This window comes from Anabrus simplex, chromosome 1 (assembly GCF_040414725.1).
Source record: "Anabrus simplex isolate iqAnaSimp1 chromosome 1, ASM4041472v1, whole genome shotgun sequence".
Lineage (NCBI taxonomy): Eukaryota > Metazoa > Arthropoda > Insecta > Orthoptera > Tettigoniidae > Anabrus > Anabrus simplex.
This window is the reverse complement of record NC_090265.1, coordinates 994073377-994094351: the sequence shown is the minus strand read 5'-3', so window position 1 is coordinate 994094351 and position 20975 is coordinate 994073377. Positions and strand designations below refer to the sequence as shown.

Below are 20975 nucleotides of genomic sequence, written 5' to 3'. Positions count from 1 at the left end.
GAACCGAGTGAGATTTTTTGGGGTGAAAAAAAAAAGAGAGAGAGAGAGCTATTTGTCATTTGAATGCTTATTGTAATCCGACTTGGCAACACGGGACATAGCAAGATATAGGCATATTCACATGCAGTAGTAAATTGAAGCGTATGCCAAAGTATATGTCCTACTTCACATTAACAGAGAGATGGATAATCTCCCTAGTCAATACTATGCATCAAAAATGTATTTACAATTCACATTTACATTATATGTAGTACAAGTTTCGAGAATATGTTCATTCCCTTCTTCAACTAAATAAGTTAAAATTTGTATATTACAATAAGACCTAATGAAACAGGAGGGGGCCCTGCTAAGAAAGCTAAAACTGTGACATGTACAATATGACATATTAAAAATGGATGAATAGTGACATGGAACTTATATATATATTCATCGTGTCAGAAGTACAAAGTAAGAGAGACAAAAATTAAACAAAGAAATTTTAAACATGACATGGAATTAAATTCCATCTTGTCATCTCAATATAAACATAGTAGGAGGATGTCTATGTGGATAAAATGTTGCACTCTGAGCACTGTTGCGATGTGACATTAATGTGTTCTTGTTGATCCAACACTCCCTTATCAAATTCAAATTGGATTGTATTAAAAATACTATAAAATGGTGTGAGACCAAGTTGTCAAGAAGATTCCCTCAGGTAACAGATATTCGCAAACATGTACTAGATATAATGTAAATTGTAAATACATTTTTAATACAAGGTATTGACTAGACAGATTATCCATCTTTTATTTACTGTGATTAAGTCAATATGGAGCCAATAATGGCCATTTTGGTCACGATTATTAACAGTACATTCTACTTCTCAAATGCTTAATCTGTTTCATTTTCTAATTCACGAAAAGTTAGCACCCGATATTTTGCACGTATAAAACTCTAGAACATATAAAACCGAAAAAGACCACAAACTGTTTACACACTTCCACATTAAGCCGACAAAAAGAGTGTGTACTTGGCCTTTTCATCGACAGCAGCTGGCTTTGATTGCCCCGTAAGATATGGGTAGCCCTCAACAGAGTCCGTACTAACCACGGGAGATGTGGATCAATGATGTTTAAATGGGGTATGAGATCTCCAGCCTGTGACTGTGGTACAGTTAAGCAGACTATCGACCATATTGTCACCGAATGCAATGGAAGGGCATTTGCTGGATCCAGCCAGGACTTTGTGGTGGCTTCTGCTGAGGCCATACATTGGCTTGAGAATTTAGATCTAACTCTTTGAACCCTTTTGCTTGCATGATTGTTTTCAATGTTATAATGTGTATATCTTGTAATTTTGTATTTAATAGTTTGTGCTTACTGTTCATGTATATTTAATCTTTGTATTGTTTTGTGTATGTTACCATACGTTAATAATAATAATAATAATAATAATAATAATAATAATAATAATAATAATAATAATAATAATAATAATAATAATAATAATAATAATAATAGCACTGCAGGTGGTGGAGAACATGTACACCGTGTCGGTTAACATATGATTCAGAGGGAGTCGTCACACTATTCGTCCTGATGGAACTACAGCCCTTACCCTTCTACAATGGCATGTGGAGATTGTCTAATTTCTCATGGAACTCCATTCCCAAACCCTCCCTGCTCACCAGATTTCTAGGTCCCAGATGCCTACATATGGGAAATGTACCTGCTGAGGAAGAATAATTTAATTTAAATAGTAAATTTGCAGACCAGTTCTGGTTTCCAGAAGTAGCTTAAAACCTCAGCACATGGCACTGTCTGGATACAGGATGTAATTTATAAATCACTTCGGATACTGCCTTGCAAGAAAATTGCACAACTAATTAGCAACATGCTGAATAACAGTCCAATCCAAAGTAATCATGGGAAATGTAATCATTGACCAGAGGCCTCCTAATACTGGTCATTCCCAAAGTTCGGCACAGGTCCCTCAACTCCTTAGCTTGTACACTGCTGAAATGCCAGAAATGCACTGTAGGAAGTCTGGGCATGCAGATTATTAGGCGATAACAACATAGCATAAATTCATTAAGGTAACCAAGAATACCTTAAAGGAGGACCTAGCTGCTTTTAGGAAAGTACTTTCGACAATAGAGATATAAGGCTACTTCGTATGAAACTGAAACAGCATGTCTTCACCTCATCAACCTGCCAACTGTGAACTGAATATTAAATATGACAAAAATCCCCTAGTCTATAATAAATATACATAGTATTTTGGGGTCACATTTGATGGAACACCGTCCTCACCAACATGGCAGCTCAACCGAATTGTAGGAATAACTTCACCCAAAAGCTATGTGTAACCACACAGGGTTCTAAAGCTTCCAACCTGAAATCAACAGCCCTTGGTCTTGTCTATTCTACAGCAGAAAATATCCTCCGTTTGGCTAAGTAGTTGCCATGCAGATCTGATCGATGTCCAACTAAATCAAATACAGGCACAGTGAAATCCACTTAACTTTCTGACTATGAGCACTGATCAAAGCTTATAATTTTCATGTTCCATATTGATGACAATATAAGCACTGAGTCATATTCCTCTACTACACCTGCGAAGAAAATACCAGGGAGTGTAAAATCTAACAATCAATCTTGATGTGCTTATCCTTAAGGATATTGCAGGCAAAGAAGTAAAAGGCTCCGTTCAAGAAATCCTCCAATCCACATAGCTGAGGACCTGGCAGACACTAACTTTCCAATTTAATCTAGCCTGGAAGCAAGAATGAATTAACAGCTCTCTACTGCAGATGCATAATTTGCTCAGAGACAGTGTTAAACACGACATTCTGAATTTGCCTTACAGACCCTGGTTGATTCTGAGCAGGATCACAACAAATCATGGCAGATGTGCTGACCTGTTGTACAAGTAGAGAAAAATCCTGAGCCTAATATACAGGGTTATTCACCTAAGATGTTACACGGAAATAATGTCTAAACCATTAAAGATATTGGTATTCTGTTTTCATATTCATAAATGTTACCCAAGGGTTTATAAAATAATGTGCTACTTATTCCCATGGGGTGATTAATAACCGAAATATTGATACTAACTCAATTTTAAATGGAATGGCACGAATACATACAGCTTGCCTAAAAGTACAACCAAGTACAAATTCAAGTATGTAAGTATTTTCAAAATCGAACAGTTACTTTTTGAGATATCAATAAAAAATGCATTTGGGCTTTTGCATGCCCCATCGGACAGCGTGCAGTCAGCAAAGGATGTATAGGCATGCAAGCTGTTTCCTGGCATTGATTCCAGCCACAGAACAGATACCAGGTATGTACTGCAAACTATCGTACACATAATGTGATGTACCGTAACGTACCCTGGGTGTGCAACGTTATTGTATGACTGGTGAACACACAACGGGGAAGGGAGTTTACAGTTTCTTTGTTTTGTTTTAAAATCCATGTGTAACAGGTTGTGCTCAGTTTGGAGTCTTTCCTCGCAGGTGGGAATGGGAAGGATTTGGAAGGGACTTCGGCCGTGGCCTATCTCAAGGTACCAATCCGGTATTTGCCTGGTGCTGAACATGGGACACCATGAAAATCACTTTCAGGTCGGTCGAGGCAGGACTCGAACCCGAATGCACGCTACTAAATTATTCATTTGCTTTTCTAGGAGATCTTCAGGTGTCCTGTGTTATGTTTATTTCTCAGTTTTCAAGTCATAGTTATTATTTTATTCCTTTTAAAAACATCAACCCTCCTTGCCCTGTCATGAGTACACCTGTCATACACACTTTGCAAACCCACCACGTGTGTATGATATGCTTACATGCCTGGTATCCATTCTGTAGCTGGAATCACACCCAGGAAACTGCTTGTGCGCCATTATGTCCTTGCCAGACTTCACGCTGTCTGATGCGGCATGCAAAACCGCGCTTGATGTTCTTATTGATATCTCAAAAAGTAAATGTCCGATTTTGAAAATACTTACATATTTAAACTTGTATGCCATTGGAATTTCAGTCCAGCTGTCTGAATTTGTGCGATTCCATTTAAAAATTTGGAGTTACTATCAATATCTCGGATATTAATCACCCCATGGGAATACGTAGCACATTATTTTATAAACCCCTGGGTAACATTCATGAATATGAAAACAGAATACCGATATATTTAATGGCTTAGACATTATTTTGGTGTAACATCTTAGGTGAATAAACCTGTATAAAAGCGGGTTTCTACAACAAACCATGAGACACATTATAGAGGAATGGTCTCTAGTCTTCCTACTCAAGCAATTCCTTGGATGCTACAGCAGAGGCTCTGCGGTATAAAAATAATTTACAAATTAGTTTGTAACTTCCTTCTTTCTTTTACATGTATGTTAGTAAAAGTCAGGCATCAATTTTTGGTAATGAGACAAAGTCTTTCACAGTGCATTGGCTCTGCCGGTGGATTCAAGTAGCCAATGCAGTGGCCTCCATGGTATGCACCAGCCATACGTCTTGGTGGGTGTGCTATTTACCAGCTGATGAGTACAACTTGGCACATTAGGGTGAAATGCTGGCAACTGGAAATGAGTTACCTGGAAAATTTACTGTATAATGTCCAATGGTGGACCATTTATATTGGTATTGCAGCTATCGAGCTCGGTATTTGAATATTTAGTTGTGTTGGTTCATTTACTTTTGTTGCACCAACCCCACCAACAATAGGATAAGACACGGCCATGATTAGAAAGGGAGCGACTGTAGCCTTAATAAAGGTAAAGACCCAGCCTTTGCCTCATGTGAAAATGGAAAACAACAAGACACCATCTGCAGGGCCACCAACAGCGGGGTTCAAACCCACTATCTCCCAAATTAAATCCGGCAGCTATACGTTTTGAACATATTGTTAACAATTGAATTTAATTCAAAGTAGTTAAGTTCCGGTCGTTCCATCAAGGCAAATGGTAAAATTAAAAAGAAATTTTCACATTCTTCTTAAGGTGACACTCCGGAGATAAAAATATATTTTTACCTAATGCATGGATTTTCATGAAACTTTGTGGGAATGCCACCTACATAAAAGTAGAGATATCATGGACATTTCTTTCATATACAATTAGTAGTTTTTCCAAAATAATTTTTTTCTGGAATTTTTAATTAAATTATTTTCATGAAATTTAATTAACATGTTAATGTAAATTCATAATTAGGCAGAAACTACTTCTTTTAAATCATTACGTATCGAATTTTCTGTACATAGGCCTAATTTATATAAGGAGATACGAGGGCAGATCCAAAAATAAGTTGCACTTCCCAGTTATGGCCATTTATTACACCACCTATACAACAGCAAAACGACTATAACGACATACACTGTAATGTCACTTTTCCACATAGTTTCCAAGAGACTCCAAATATTTTTGCGAACGCACAACCAACTTGTCGATGCCAGATGCACAGAAATTTCCTCCAGCATTCTGCAACCACTCGGAGACAGCGGCCTTCACCTCCTCATTGGTCTGGAAACGTCAACCACCGAGCCCCGTTTTGAGCTTACCGAACAGATGAAAGTCACATGGCGCTAGGTCAGGACTGTAGGGTGGATGTTGCCAGACCTCCCACTTGAAACGCTGCAGCAGTTCTCTCGTTTGGCAGGCCTTGTGAGGTGTTGCGTTATCGTGCAACAAAATCACATCGGTGCTCAATTTCCCCCGGCGCTTCTCTTTAATCGCTTTACGCAACTGCTGCAACGTTTGACAATATGACACTGCGTTGATCCTCGTTCCTTTCAGCATGAATTCCACGTGCACCAAACCCTCCATGTCAAAGAACACTGTCGCCATAACCTTACCGGCTGAAGGTTGAACCTTGGCCTTCTTTCGTAGTGGTGATGAGGGGTGCACCCATTCCATTGATGTTCTCTTCGTTTCGGGGGTGAAGTGGTGGACCCACGTTTCGCCGCTTGCGACGATTCGCCGCAGAAACCCGTTGCCGTCTGCGGCATAGTGTTGCAAAAATGCCAGGAAGGATCGGAAAAGTCCCTTGTGCTCATCGGTGAGAAGACGTGGGACCCAACTTTAACACAGCTTACGATATCCAAGGTCCTCGTGAACAATGGCGAACACACTGCCACACGACATGTTCAGCTGCGTCGTGATTTCTCTCAGTTTAATGCACCGGTTCTGTCTAATAATCGCATTCACATGGTTGACCTTTGCACGGGTCCTGGATGTTGCAGGCTTGCCTTTGCGATGGTTGTCCGTGATATCCGTGCGTCCAGCTTCGAATTGCTGACACCACTTTACGATACCTTGCCGGGAAATGGTCCGCTCCCCATACACAGCACTAATTTCACGATGATTTGTCCGTGCAATTCTTCCTTTTGGCCCATAAGAATCGGAATGTCGCACGCACCTCATATTTTGAGTGAACGTCCGGTTGACGTGCCATTGCATTTGGCCGCGATTCACACAATACTAGACAAGACACCACAGTGACCTGCCTAACAGACGTGTGGGCAGTGTCTGTTCCTTTCTCCGCTGTGCCCACATTTGCGACACATAGCACGCTGTTGAGGCGCGTTAGTGCAATTAACCTTTTGATCCACCTACGTATATCGTACTAAAGTTTGTGTAATTTTCACGTCCTAAAATTTTGGACTTAAAAATCCCTACTACTTGAAAAAATTCTGCAATAAAAAATTCCATAAGCAGGTTTCTTAATATAGCTGTGGTACATATACCATATAAATTTTGTTACATTTGGCAGAATATTATGGGAGAAAAATGGGATTTAAATGTAAAATTACAACTGGCAAACAAAGCATTATCACAGTGATAAATTGTTTGAATTCAGCAGAATAACTTCGTGACAAGAAAAAAGAAACTCAATCCTTTCAATCTCAGCCATAAAAACAATTTTACCAAAATGACCAAAATATCTATTTTTATCTCCGGAATGTCGCCTTAACCATGTGAAAGGGAATTGAAATCTCTGGTAGCATAAAAAAAATGAAGTCCATGAATCACTTATTATTATTATTTGAAAACTACTTGATTTCATGTGTTTCTGTCTTACATTACATATGAGCAAACTTTTAAAAGAAAAACAAATATATACATCACAGTAACTTATTTTGAGCTGTACATTATTAATAAAGGTTTTATTATATACATCACAGTAACTTAATTCAAGCTTTACATTATTAATAAAGGTCTTATATAAATTGGTCTTAAAAATGGCTTTATTAATTTTGAATTCATTACTCTCCTTTTTATGGGACGATAATTTCTTCTGAGGCAGTAAGAAAGGTGAGAAGTCAAAAATCATTGATACTACATCAGCCAAAAACAATTCACTCGTATTAAGACAGTGAATGCACAAAATGTGTATATATCTATAAAATTTAAAAAAATTAAAATATAATAAAAAAGAAGCTGCCAAACTCCATTAACTACTATGAATTGTCATATTATTGTTAACCTCTGATGAACTAAATTTTTTTTCTTGTAATCCTATACATAAAAAACACATCCTATTTCCTATTTATAAATAGACAAAATACTACCTAGTCAGAGAATAATTTTCCTAAATCCCATTATAATTCTACTACTGTATTTATGTAACCTTCCCATTACGTTCTCACTTGCAACTTTGGTATAACTTTTAAAGGTTCATTGCTATGAAATTCAATCACCAATCTACCTTTCAATGACCTGAAATATAATTTCCTCTAAATGAAATTCTGTACTAAGTTACAAGATGTTATCTACCCCTACCTGGTACGCTTAGGAGGCGCAGGAGCCTGTTTCCCCTTCCGATTTGTTGGTCGACGCAACTGTACTATATTGCTCTTACTTGACAGGACAGGACCACCAGTGAATGTACTCAGTTTGGTAACAGCACCAGCACCATCTATAAACAAGTCACAATGAGTACAAGGCTGCCACATTAATTCTATCACATTATCAATAATTTTATTTAGAAAAACAAAAGGATAAAAAAAAAATCAAACAACTGACCTAAAAACTTTGTTTTCCTTTCACAGGAGTCTTTGCAATGCTGTTTCTGGTTTGTAAGCATTTCTTCTGTAGTTTGAGAATGATATCCTTGTAAAGGCCACTTCAAGTAGGGAAACTAGTATTCCAGGCTCAAGGCCAAAGAATAATGTGGCAAAGTACAAACATTTTCACACATACTAGATAACACTAAAAAAAAACCACCCTCTTTCATTCCCTGGACAGTCATGAGGTCATCCTAGTACTTTTTTTTTTTTTTTTTTTAAATCACCATCAGAATGTTGGCTGGAAGAGAAGGAAAGGGAAGGAGAGGTGGTGGCATACAATTTGTCATTAGATTGCATGCCAAAAGCCAAGGTTTGATTCGAAACCTCTCTGCAGTGTTATATGGAGTGAGACCATACGATGCTGTTGATGTAATTCGTCTGTCAGATGGAGACTTTAAGCTTAACACAACTGCGACAGATAGATATAACTTGAAAACAATATTCTCTCACCCACCAGTAAATAATACATGAAATCACAGACAGAATAGAGGTTTTCACTTGATCGATGTAGGACGGGCAAGGAGGTGAGTGACGGGATGGGCACTTAGTTCACATTTTAACGGCATTTTATTCTTCAGTTCATTCATATTTTCTTTTTCTTTTTAGGCCCCTATTGTCAACACACAATCAGGTTCAACGTGCATCAGTATAACTCCACCTCCTAATCAAGAAATCTATTACAATGTGGCATCACCACAACACTGTTTTATGTACAATATGCACATCATTTTATTTGCATAGCCACTTACGGAGTTTTATAATTGACAATTCATTGTTTTGAACAACAGTTTTAACATATGATTTTAATTGGACTTCATGCTTCATATCATGTTTACACCGCACAATTTTAACATTGAAGATTGACAAGACGCTATCACGCCATGTCACAGTATACAAAGACTTTGCATTTACTTATTTTAATGTGTCCTCGCCTTATTTTTAATGTTATATATTTGTATTTGTGACTGAAGATGTCCTATAAGAGGACGAAACATGTTTCACGAGTGTAATTTAATGTAGTCTTTGTAATAAAGACAATTACAGTATTGTAAAGGTGGAATTATAAAATCTAAATTTTAACAAGTTGATACTTTCACAATACGGGCTCTAATATGAAATTTATAACGTGCAAATAATACAAGTATCGAGCTCGAATTATTATTATTATTATTATTATTATTATTATTATTACTATTATTATTATTTTACAGTGATGATTATTATTATTATTACTTGTATGTTTAGCTATGAAGTGTTACATCCATTTAGTATTATTATTATTATTATTATTATTATCACATCATAAGTACATATGATATGATCATGCTGTTTGTGAGGTTATGTCATGAAACATGTGCTGTACATAAATATTCATACGAGTTCAGTTAACCCTTACCCCTCGAATTAAAGTTCTCTGTGTTGTCTCTACTACTCGTATTTTATAAGTAAATTTTTATCTTATATGACCTGTATTAATGTTTCACGATTTTGGAGATAGCACTTACTTTTAAATGATGTAGTTAGGCTATACACGTTTACAGCAAGCTATACTGAAGCAAATAAAAGCAATATGTGGAATTTAAGACAAATTATTTTGCATTTGAATTATTATTATCATCATTATCATCATCATCATCATCATCATCACCGCACACCGATCGGTTTCCTTAATAATATCAGTGTACAAATTATCGCTGAAAATCAACTGAAAACCTCTATTATGTCTGTGATTTCATACCTCGCGGTAGTTTGTAGGCTAAAACCACTGTAAACGGCGATTTTTTGAAATCTGGATCTGTTTGATTTATAATTGTGCCAGTCGTCAGCATCAGGTACATGTTGGGTTACGGTACACAAACCGACCATCTTCAGTTCACTTTTAGGCATCCTGAAATGCTATTAGATATATTCATTAGAGGCAGAGTTGCGAAAATACTGTGGTTTTGTGTGTTCCCTGACATATACAACATATATATGACTAGAAGAGCACATGGTGACCATGTTTGTTTACTATCGCTCGAGCTTTTGTGTGCGTGAGTGGACAGCTGACGGCTACACTGCCATCTAAATAATAGATTTTTGACTGACTGTCAAATAGTATCTGGATTCTACAAAGTTCCACACTGAACCAAAAGATGGCAGTACAGTATATCATTGTGAATTTTTTGTCGGGTAAGAGACGGCAGACGAGCAGTGGGCGATAAAATGTCATGTCGGGTCACCCCCGACATGTGACCGGAACGGGCCTCAGCCAACAGGCGAGTGGTAAGAGTTAATGCAAATACCTGTATATTAATATTATATAATTTATTCTTACCTGAATATATGATTTGTAATCCATAATTGTGAAACACAATGTAACTTCCAGAATGGTATATGTAGACAAGAACAATAGAGAATATTCTATACCGAGCTCGATAGCTGCAGTCGCTTAATTGCGGCCAGTATCCAGTAATCGGGAGATAGTGGGTTCGAGCCCCTCTGTCGGCAGCCCTGAAGATGGTTTTCCGTGGTTTCCCATTTTCACACCAGGCAAATGCCGGGGCTGTACCTTAATTAAGGCCACGGCCGCTTCCTTCCAATTCCTAGGCCTTTCCTGTCCCATCGTCGCCGTAAGACATATCTGCGTCGGTGCGACGTAAAGAAAAAAGAAAAAAAATAATATTCTGTACATTATAATCTATGTGTTAGACATTCTCGAATTTTCGAGATGGTTTATTTTGTAAAGTAGCCTTCTAAATGCCTGGCCTGGCACATATATAAGGAGACGATCTTGACGGTGACAAGGGAGTTATTGGTTGGAGAGTTATTGTTCAGTAGGGTTATGGTGTAGCAAGAATATACTCGTGACCTCAAGACATGTAATGGTTGCAGTCTCCATATTGAAGCGACAGCCAGCTGTTTTTTTAAATGGCGGCTTGCAATGTGAGTGTTTTGTTTGTGACAGTAGTGATTAAGGTTATGTGTGTGTTCAATTTGTAAATAGATGTGAATAAAATAATTGTACCAACTGACAGCATCCCATGTGAGTCTTTGTGGAGATGTTCAGCTTGAGCAGACCCCTTGGTGTTATTCAATAGGAGTAGGATCTGTGCCGACCCCAGATTTCACCCTCTCCCTACTTGATTATCATAACTATTACCACACCCAGATGCATTGGTCGCCCATGGGTGCCAAATAGAATGAATTGCAACAGACCTCTCCGTAGGCCACACACAATCAATTAATAGTACTAGTGATTCATGAAATCAAACCTTTACACTAATTTTAAAGATCAGAATTTGTCAAGTTCTTCCTGTTAAGGTACTGTATTTACTTTCCTATTACCCCCCCCCCCCCCCTCTGCCACCCCCCCCCCCCCACACACACACACTTTCTCTCACTCACTCTCCCCCTCTATCTTACAAGTGACAAGCCAGGAAGTGCAATATTTCAGTTAACAGTAAAACCCATGCTTCTGTAACACCTGTGCATTGGCCGGCTACTCTCTTCCTCTACCCTGGATTTCTCAATGCCCTTCCAGCTTCTGAACTCTGCATCCCATGCGGCAGCTTGTATTTGTAGTGTGTCATTAGGAAGTGTCCAGTACACAAGCAGGAGTGAAAATGAGAAGAGAACACATTTTACAGCATTCATCAAGTTGAATGTGTTAGATCATGCTGCAGAAAACCGAGCAAGAGCAGCAAGTTGTACATAAAAGGTGCAGCCATGTATAATTTTTTTTTTCCTGTTTTGCTTTACGTCACACCGACACAGATAGGTCTTATGGTGATGATGGGATAGGAAAGGAATGGGAAGGAAGCGGCCGTGGCCGTAATTAAGGTACAGCCCCAGCATTTGCCTGGTGTGTATAATCCACTACTGGCATAATTAGAGAGACAAATTATTGTGACAGAAAATAAAGAAGACACATATAATTCCTTTCACGGTGAGAAGAAAGGAAAATACAAAAATGTGGACGTAAGAGTTCCGGAGTTGGTTAAAGAAAAAAAAAAGAGGGACACATAGCAATGCCGTAAATCATGAAATGATGGCATGAAATTACGCAAAGTCTTGGTACCGCAGGAAAGGATTTTAAAGCATTTAAGGTTGGTCAGAATGCTTTATGCGCAAAAATGGACCAAGTTTGTGGAGAAGGATATCATTGTGCCAGAGGCTTCCATCAGATTATACAAACAAACTTCGTAGTTAAGAAATGTCTGCCTCCGTAGGATACCACAGCTCCGATGAAGTCGCACAAATACATAGCTTTTTTGTATGTCTGGCCCATGCATTGGAAGCACACATCAGTCATTTGATACGTCTGTTTTCTACCTGAGAAGGTCCGTGAGTGTAACAGCACAATTAACTGCCATTCTCGGGGGCTTGAGTTTGATTCCCAGTTCTGTCAGAGATGTAAGAATGACAGGAAGGTTGATATGTGGCAAAATAGAACATGCAGCTCACCTAAGGAAGGGGACATGAGTTTACTTTAGTTAAGAACTATTCATGGTTGTTGCTATTAATATAGTGGGTGAGATCATTAACAAAGTGATTGTTTAATATCATAACTCAGGACAATATAGGTAATTTTTGGACAGAAGTAGGTTTAAAACATGATAAAAATAACTCGGTCATAATGACTGTTTTACTCATTAACATGCCTAACAAATAGAAATAATAATAATGTTATTGGCTTTATGTCACACTAACTAGTTTGCAATTTTCGGAGATACCGAACAAAACATACTGAGAGTTTAAAAAATGGAGACGACAAATGTATGAAATAAAATGTTATGATAATGAAATGCATTACCTCTATGAATGTGGCACGCTTTCCTATTATTTATTTACATTTTTTTGTTGTGGAACTTATGGCACTTGATAGCATACCTAATATAAACAATGAGGCCTCTCTTATCTCAGTTAAAGCTGTTTAGGTAAATCCTGATGTGATGAATGTAGAGAACAAGCATGAAATATACTTAAAAATAAAGGTCTGGCTTTCAACAGCCACAGTTATCCAAAGAATGCTTCTAGTCACTATGTATTACATTTGGAAGGACAACTCGTAACATACACAAGCAATCAGCTGATGGGTTGGCATGCTTTCTACAGTACAGTACAGGGTAGCTTCTGCTTTACATACACCAACTGGGAATAACAGAGACTGTCTCTACAAATTATTCCCAAATAGATTTCTAATAGTTTGGACTCTATAATCAGGAACAAAACTATTTTTAAAAGTTTCAAAAAGACCAGGATCTCAAATGCTATCAATGGCAGTGAAAATTATATCATTTGTGATGACAACAGTGCCAGTAGCAGGGAAGTTGGAAGGACAAGACGTCGATAATTCAAATAAAAGCAGTGATTAGGTTTACTGTGTAATAGCCCTACTGCTCAAATGACAGAGACAAACGACTGGCCATTAAGGGAATATTGCATAATACGATAAATAAAACTGTACGTCCAAACCTCAGCTGTTTTCTCTATGAGGTCAAGTATGAAGCAAGATGAACCTCATAGGAAGTTTTTACGACCAGTTGCCCTTCCTGATGTCAATTTCATTAGAGGAGTTAATGAGATAAAACAAATGATATAAGAGTAAAACTGACTAAATTTACTATATACGTAGGCCTATAAGTCATGTGTTCACTATTTGTCTTCTTTATTTTTCAGATTTAAAAATGCTGCCTTTCAGCGAAGATAGCCAGTACGACTCAGAAATCAATCACAAATTTATTAAAGAATAGTGTAGAATACATACATGTACAATTTATAGTTCTTTATAGCCAGAAGTCACTGGACAAAAAATAAATAAAAACGTGTATGGCTTTTTAGTGTCGGAGTGCCCAAGGACAAGTTCGGCTGGCCAGATGCAGGTCTTTTGGTTTGACGCCCGTAGGCGACCCGCGCATTGTGATGAGGATGAAATGATGATGAAGATGACACATACACCCAGCCCCAGTGCCAGCGGAATTAACCTGCCGGGAATCGAACCTGGGACTCCTGTGGCCAAAGGTCAGCACGCTAACCATTTAGCCATGGAGCCGGCAAGTCACTGGAAAAAATAGGAGGCTATCCCATATTGGACCGCACCTCACTTTCTGCAGCTATCAAAGCGGGAAACAAAGGGAGTCTAACACGCGGGAAAACATGGCAGAGTATACATTTAAATATCAATTTACATGTTGATTTAAAGATGCTAGATGTTCCTTTTACTGTTTTTAAATTAAGTCAACATAACTTAATGGAACATACCAAGGAGCGACCCCAGGACTAAATTTGGCAAGCATTTGGTGTATTACATATCCGTCCCAGGGTGCGAACCGTCAAGCTTCAATGGAGATAGTCTCAATTTCTTCCCTCGTTTAAACAAAGCCAAGTTGAGAGAGGGGACACGTGAGGTTAGACGGCACTCCCACAGCCAACTGCTGGACGGAAAATTTGATCCAACACAGGGTTGGCAGGATCATAGAAATAGGAGAGATCTCAAGTGATAGGCTGATTCCGGTGAATCTCAGTAGATGGAAATTTGAAACGGGAATAATCTTGAATTATCGGATCATAAAATGTGGTAATATTAAGAGTCAAATTGATCTGCGATCTATGTAAAGGACTGAGGATACCAGCTAGTTCGTTGTACAAAGGAAACTGTAATATATCTAGGGGATGCCCCTGGCGTGGTGGAGAGAGACGAGTCTTTAATTACAGGAGGAAACCAAGAGTGTGGGTCTTTATCCGTGGTGAAGTTGCGGGGTACGTATGTCGCTCTCCGTTTTAATACAGAGATAATAGCTAATTAAATAAGAATCAATTGAACAATTTAAGCAGTAAGAGTGGTGAATGGAGAACTCAGACTAGAGGAACCAATTCATAGTAATAGACGACCCACCAGGAAGCTGGGACTGAGTCAACTGCTGTCACCAGCCTTGTGATGGGCTAACTCAGCATGGACAGCCCATAACGGACTGACACGCCATGACAAGGAAACAGATATTTACTTGCGTATTAGACCTCTCTCCCCCCCCCCCCCACCCCCACTTGTACAGCCAAAGAACAAATAAAGCAGGGTCCGATATGTGATAACCTCAAATTTTGTGCAGCGAGCACATGACTTCTAGGCTATAAAGAGCCATAAATTGTACATGTAGACATTCTACACTGTTCTTTAACAACCCTATGAATGTTAAGTTATACTGGCTACTTTCGTTGGAAGGCAGAATTTCTAAATGTAAAAAAGTCAATATATGGTGAACATGACTTTTAGGCCTACATATAAAGTAAATAGAATCCATTTTAGATACTCTTATCACGTCATTCGTTTCATCCTCTGATGAGATCAATGTCAGGAAGGACATACGGTTGAAAAATACTTGCTACGATGATTTGTCTCACTTCATACTCGACCCCGTAGAGAAAAAGGATAAGGGTATCATATTATCATATTATGCAATATTCACTCAAAATAACTTAATGGCCAATCATTTGTCTCTGTCAGATGAGCAGCAGGACTACCACACAGTAAACCTGATCACTGTTTTCATTTTAATTGTCTTCCGCCGCTAACTTCCCTGCTACCGGCGTGTTGTCATTCCAAGTGACATCATCTTCACTGCAATCTCGTCAGCCATGCACTGCAATCAAGATCAAGAGCATTCGCGGTCCCGTCTTTTTGAACCTTTTCAAAATGGTTTTGTTCCCAACTATAGAGTCCAAACTGTGTGCAGCTATTTCCAAATGGTTTCTAGGGATGGTCTCTGATATTCCCAGCTGGTGTATGTGTAGCAGAAGCCAATCTTTCTGAATATAGCCATGTTGTTGAAAGCTGCCAAACCACCAGCTGATAACTAGCGTATTTTACGAGTTGTATTTCCGAATGTAAAACAATGATTGGAAACATTCTTTTGATAATTGCGGCTGTTGAAAGCCAGACCCTTATTTTTAAGTATATTTCATAGTTGTTCTCTACATTTATTACATCAGGATTTACATAAACAGCTGACAATGAGATACGAGAGATCACATTGTTTAGGTTAGGTATAGTATCGCCCGGATAGTGCCAAAAGTTTCACGATTGAAAGATTAAAAACAAATTACAGGAAACTTTGCCACATTTATGGACATCTACAGATGTGGCGGTATTGCGTTTTATTATCATAATGTTTAATTTCGTACGTTCGTTGTCTCTCGTTTTTTATTAACGCATACCCTAGTATATTTTGTTTGGTGTCGCCAAAAATCATTGAAAGCAAGTGGTGACATTAAAAAATCAATATTATGATTACAGTATTTGTTAGGTACGTTGGCGAGTAAAACAATTGTGACTGGATTGCTCGTCACTTTTTAAACCTACTTCTCTCCCAAAGAACCTGCTACTGGCCCGAGTTACGAGAGATTTAACGATCACTTTCTTAATGATCTCGCCTGCATGTATAAATAGGCCTAGTGAGAACCGTGAATATGTCTTAATTAAAGTAAACTCGTTTCCTCATCCCAAGGTGGTGCAGTTCTTTTTTAAACAGGCCCCCAGTAGAAGGGAGTTGCATGTACCATTTTTAATGCAAATCAACCATCGTGCCATTTGTTAATCTCTGGCAATACAATACCGGGAATCAAACTCAGGCTCCCGAGAATGGCAGTTACAGGAATTGTGCTAACCATTACGCTGGTGGACATTCTTAACTACAAAACACAGATGTGACTGATGTGTGCTTGCAATGCGCGGGTCGGACCTGAAACTATTCACCTATTTGTGCGACGTCATCAGAGCTGCAGTGATCATAGCATGTTGTATCAATAAGTTAAGACAAACCAATGTGATATATCAGGTTTTGGTGATTGTAAATTACATATATCTTTTCTATTTGTGATTAAGGCTGATGAAGGCCCAATAGAAGGGTTGAAACTAGTCCTAATATACAATGAATAAATCATAACATACCTATAATTTAAGGTATTCGACAGGTGGACGTACCCATCTTTGTTAATACAGTAGTAGAAGAATTAGAGTTTTCTTCAGAGATATGTAAATGCTGGCTGCGGCCAAGGAAGTAATTAATACACGCACCAGGAAAAGGATTAAGGAAATGGAATAAACTGCTGAGAATCGGCTGTGAAAGGGAAGACTAAAGTAGGTTGAAATCCAATGAGAAATGTGTTGAATTGAAGTTTTTTTTTTTTTTTTTTTTTTTTGGTGCACTCTTGAAAAAGGGAAGTTCTCCACTGTGCAGTGATTTAAATGTGGAACGAATTATGTCTAGACCATGTCTTGCTGGGATGACAGAGAATATGGGTTATTGAACCAGTAAAAGGGATATCAGTATTCAAAGGGTTGCTTGATCGGACCAAGGATGGAAGTTAACTGACCAGATGGGAGACCGAAATCCACGGGTTTTGTGTCCTACACACTTGTTTAGAAGATGACTTTTTTTTTTTTTTTTTTTTTTTTTTTGGATCTTGTGTATTTTTCCTTGCAGGTATAAAATTAACTGTGGTGATCTCCGTGTCATTTGTTTTGCTTTATGTTGTTAGTATTTTGCATTGTGTTGATTTTGTTCGGCTGTTCATGGTGTGGTGGTGGCGATAGTGTTTTATTATTTATTTTTTATTTTTTTGCTATGGGCTTTACGTCGCACCGACACAGATTGGTCTTATGGCGACGATGGGATAGGAAAGGCCTAGGAGTTGGAAGGAAGCGGCCGTGGCCTTAATTAAGGTACAGCCCCAGCATTTGCCTGGTGTGAAAATGGGAAACCACGGAAAACCATTTTCAGGGCTGCCGATAGTGGGATTCGAACCTACTATCTCCCGGATGCAAGCGCACAGCCGCGCGCCTCTACGCGCACGGCCAACTCGCCCGGTAATAGTGTTTTAAGAGGAAGTACAATTAGGCAACCATCCTCTACATAACACTAATCAGAGAGAAAAACTGGAAGTGACAAAACACTTCAGAGCACGCCATGAACATCTAGAGGTCTTGGGTTCAGTCCCATCAGTGCTGTATGGAAGCATCCACAACACTTAGAATCTGTGTTCTTTTGGAGGTTCAAGAGACAGTCCCATATCTGTGGTGAATTTATTGGAATATGTCATTTGCCCTGACAAAATTAGCTAGGGGGATTTCCTGTGGTTGCAAAAATTATTCTTTCTCTTATATAGCATGTTCAATAAGGGTTTCTAGACCAAACATTGAAAAGATTTGTTTGTTATCCGCATCAATGATCTAACATCTTCCCGTTTCCATAAAATCAAACTTAACATGGTAATAATAAAGAAGTGTGACCAAATGCAATCTTTGATTCTTATTTGTAAAGTTATTTGTAATTTTATTTGATGAATAAGGTAATTACTTTGTCTTAGACCAATAAACATACTTTTTTCCCCATGTCATAAGAGTAAGATTTATAGTAGATATAAAGGCCCCCTCGAATGTAAGCTGACCCTGATAGACAATAATTAGCCAAGCTTAATTTAGGACAGGTAGAAGGGTATACTATATGTTGTGAATTTTCACCTACTATACCCTCTCCTACTTTTGAATGAAAAGAAAAAGAAATGGGGTGGAGTGTTATTGTATAACAATGTAAATTCACAAGACCACTAAAATTCATGATGAAACTTTGGGACAGTTAGCTCATGTAATAATAAATGCACTGGTGGTAAAAATATCCAAACATCATGAAGTAAGGAATGTAGAATACAGAGATTTTGGCAATATATTTGTCAAGGTAATGTATTTAATCAATTAAAAGGTACAAAACTACAGGTTAATATCCGCGCGAGAAAAGCCATTACAAATGTGCCATACTGGCTCATTAACCCTTCAAATTGGTATTAAAAGTTGGCCATGTTTTACCCTACATCGGTAATAAATTTTAGAAAAATATCACAATTTTACATGCTGTCACAAACATTGCTATAAATTCTAAACGATTGTCTGATTTTGTTCAAAATAAGTGGATACACAGTTCATATCACACAGATGTATCTACATATGAAAAGGTGGCATGCAAAAAATAAAATGCCTAATTACGTTCTTGTTGGAATAAAATTTGAATCAACAGGTGTCCATGACCATTCGGGTGAGCATTCACTTATATTACTATCATTATGTACATCACATGTAATTTCCTGCTGTGTATAAACATCATCACAAACACTTTCATTATCTCTCGGATTATTTTCATCACTACTTACACCTAATATGCGTTCGAGAGATTTATTAGATAAATACAGACCATGCGAGAATGCCGCCATGTTGTCTACAACGATCGAGGGTGATGAAACAAATTCTTTTTATGCCAACACAATGCTGCATTACGGTAGAAGATACTCCCTTGCATAGAATGATACTTTTTTTTTCTATTTGTTTTACGTCGCACCGACACAGATAGGTTTTATGGCGACGATGGGATAGGATAGGCCTAGGAATGGGAAGTAAGCGGCCATGGCCTTAATTAATGTACAGCCCCAGATTTTACCTGGTGTGAAAATGGGAAACCATGGAAAACCATCTTCAGGGCTGCCGACAGTGGGGTTCAAACCCACTAGAATGATACCCTGTGCTGCGAGCCGTGCTAAAACTTCTTGTGGACAACCAACAGATGGCGCGCAGGTGTACATCTTAAGTATCACTAGCCTACTCCGTACATGTATACATCAAACCACTCCTAACTTACGTTTTGTAGGTCCGTACACGTCGAACCGGCTTGAGCGGTTAATAACTGGTGTAACTGCCTAACTGCTGAATGCAGGCATGCAAATGTGCATACATTGTGTCGTACAGGTGCTGGATGTCAGCTTGTAAGATGGAGTGCCATGCCTGTTGCACTTGGTCGGTCAATACAGGGACGGTTAATGCGGTTGTGGATGGCACTGGAGTTGTCGTCTAATGATGTCTGATATGTGCTTGATTAGGGACAGATCGGGGGGTTGAACAGGCCAAGGCAACATGTTGTCACTCTGTAGAGCACGCTGGATTATAACAGCGGCATGGGGGCATGCATTATCCTGTTTGAGAACACCCCTAGGAATGATGTTCAGGAATGGCAGCACAACAGGTTGAATCACCAGGGGCCTATTCCACAAAAGTATGGTCTTGTACATTACAAGTAAATTCTCTAGTAAGTAGTACAAATACCAGAGTTTCTGTTCCACAAAAGAATTTTCTACAGTTGTACTTTACTACTCCATACTTACAAATTATCAGTGAATTTTTATAGGTATGTTCCACAAAAGTACTAGTACTTGTAATTTACTAGTGAATTGGGAACTATTCCCTACCAGTGAAAGGACAATAATATATAAATGTACTAGTGCTATTTAAATATACTTATTTCAGATACATTTTGATAAATATGTGGTCTAGCAGAAGTGATAGTGATGGTAATGAAAATGAAAACTACCGTCTGTATAGGGAAAGAATAAACTTCCAGTTTAACACTATTTGAACACAATGAGAGTTTTAGGTTAAGCACAATACAAGTGGAAGAACTTTTGATGGATATTTATCATAGGTTGAAACATCCTACGAACAAAAATAAACCTCTCTCTGCTCAACAACAATTACTAACAACACTACATGGGCTAGGAAATGGTGGTTAGTACCATGGTACTGCGGATATGCATGGGATGGCAAAATGTTCGGTCTGTAGGTCAATACATTCTGTGGTAGCTGCAATAAATGATATAAAATTTCCTCAAATTGTTCCTGACCTGGAAATACTGAACAAACATGTTCCAAGAAGGACATTCCTGGAATCATTAATTCCAAGTAATTCCAATCATTAATCCAACTTTTCCCCCGCAAAAGCTCCATGAGCTTTTCCAAATCAAATATTTCCATCCAACCCTTTATTTTGTCTTGTTTTTTCAGACTCTTACTGAATGCACCGAAATTAATATCTTTCCTTCTTTCTATTTCCTTCAAAATAAATAACT

The 20975-nt window shown here is 38.3% G+C and overlaps 1 protein-coding gene across 9 annotated transcripts in view; it reads right to left on the bottom strand.

Moving 5' to 3' along the window:
* Window positions 1-20975, bottom strand: part of Abl (tyrosine-protein kinase Abl) — a 520947-nt gene that overhangs the window by 142505 nt on the left and 357467 nt on the right. For all 9 annotated transcript variants that reach the window (XM_067136890.2, XM_067136892.2, XM_067136891.2 and 6 more), the window contains one exon: window positions 7765-7900. In XM_067136890.2, coding sequence (XP_066992991.2) covers window positions 7765-7900 — 136 coding nt within the window. The remainder of the gene's footprint in view (window positions 1-7764; window positions 7901-20975) is intronic.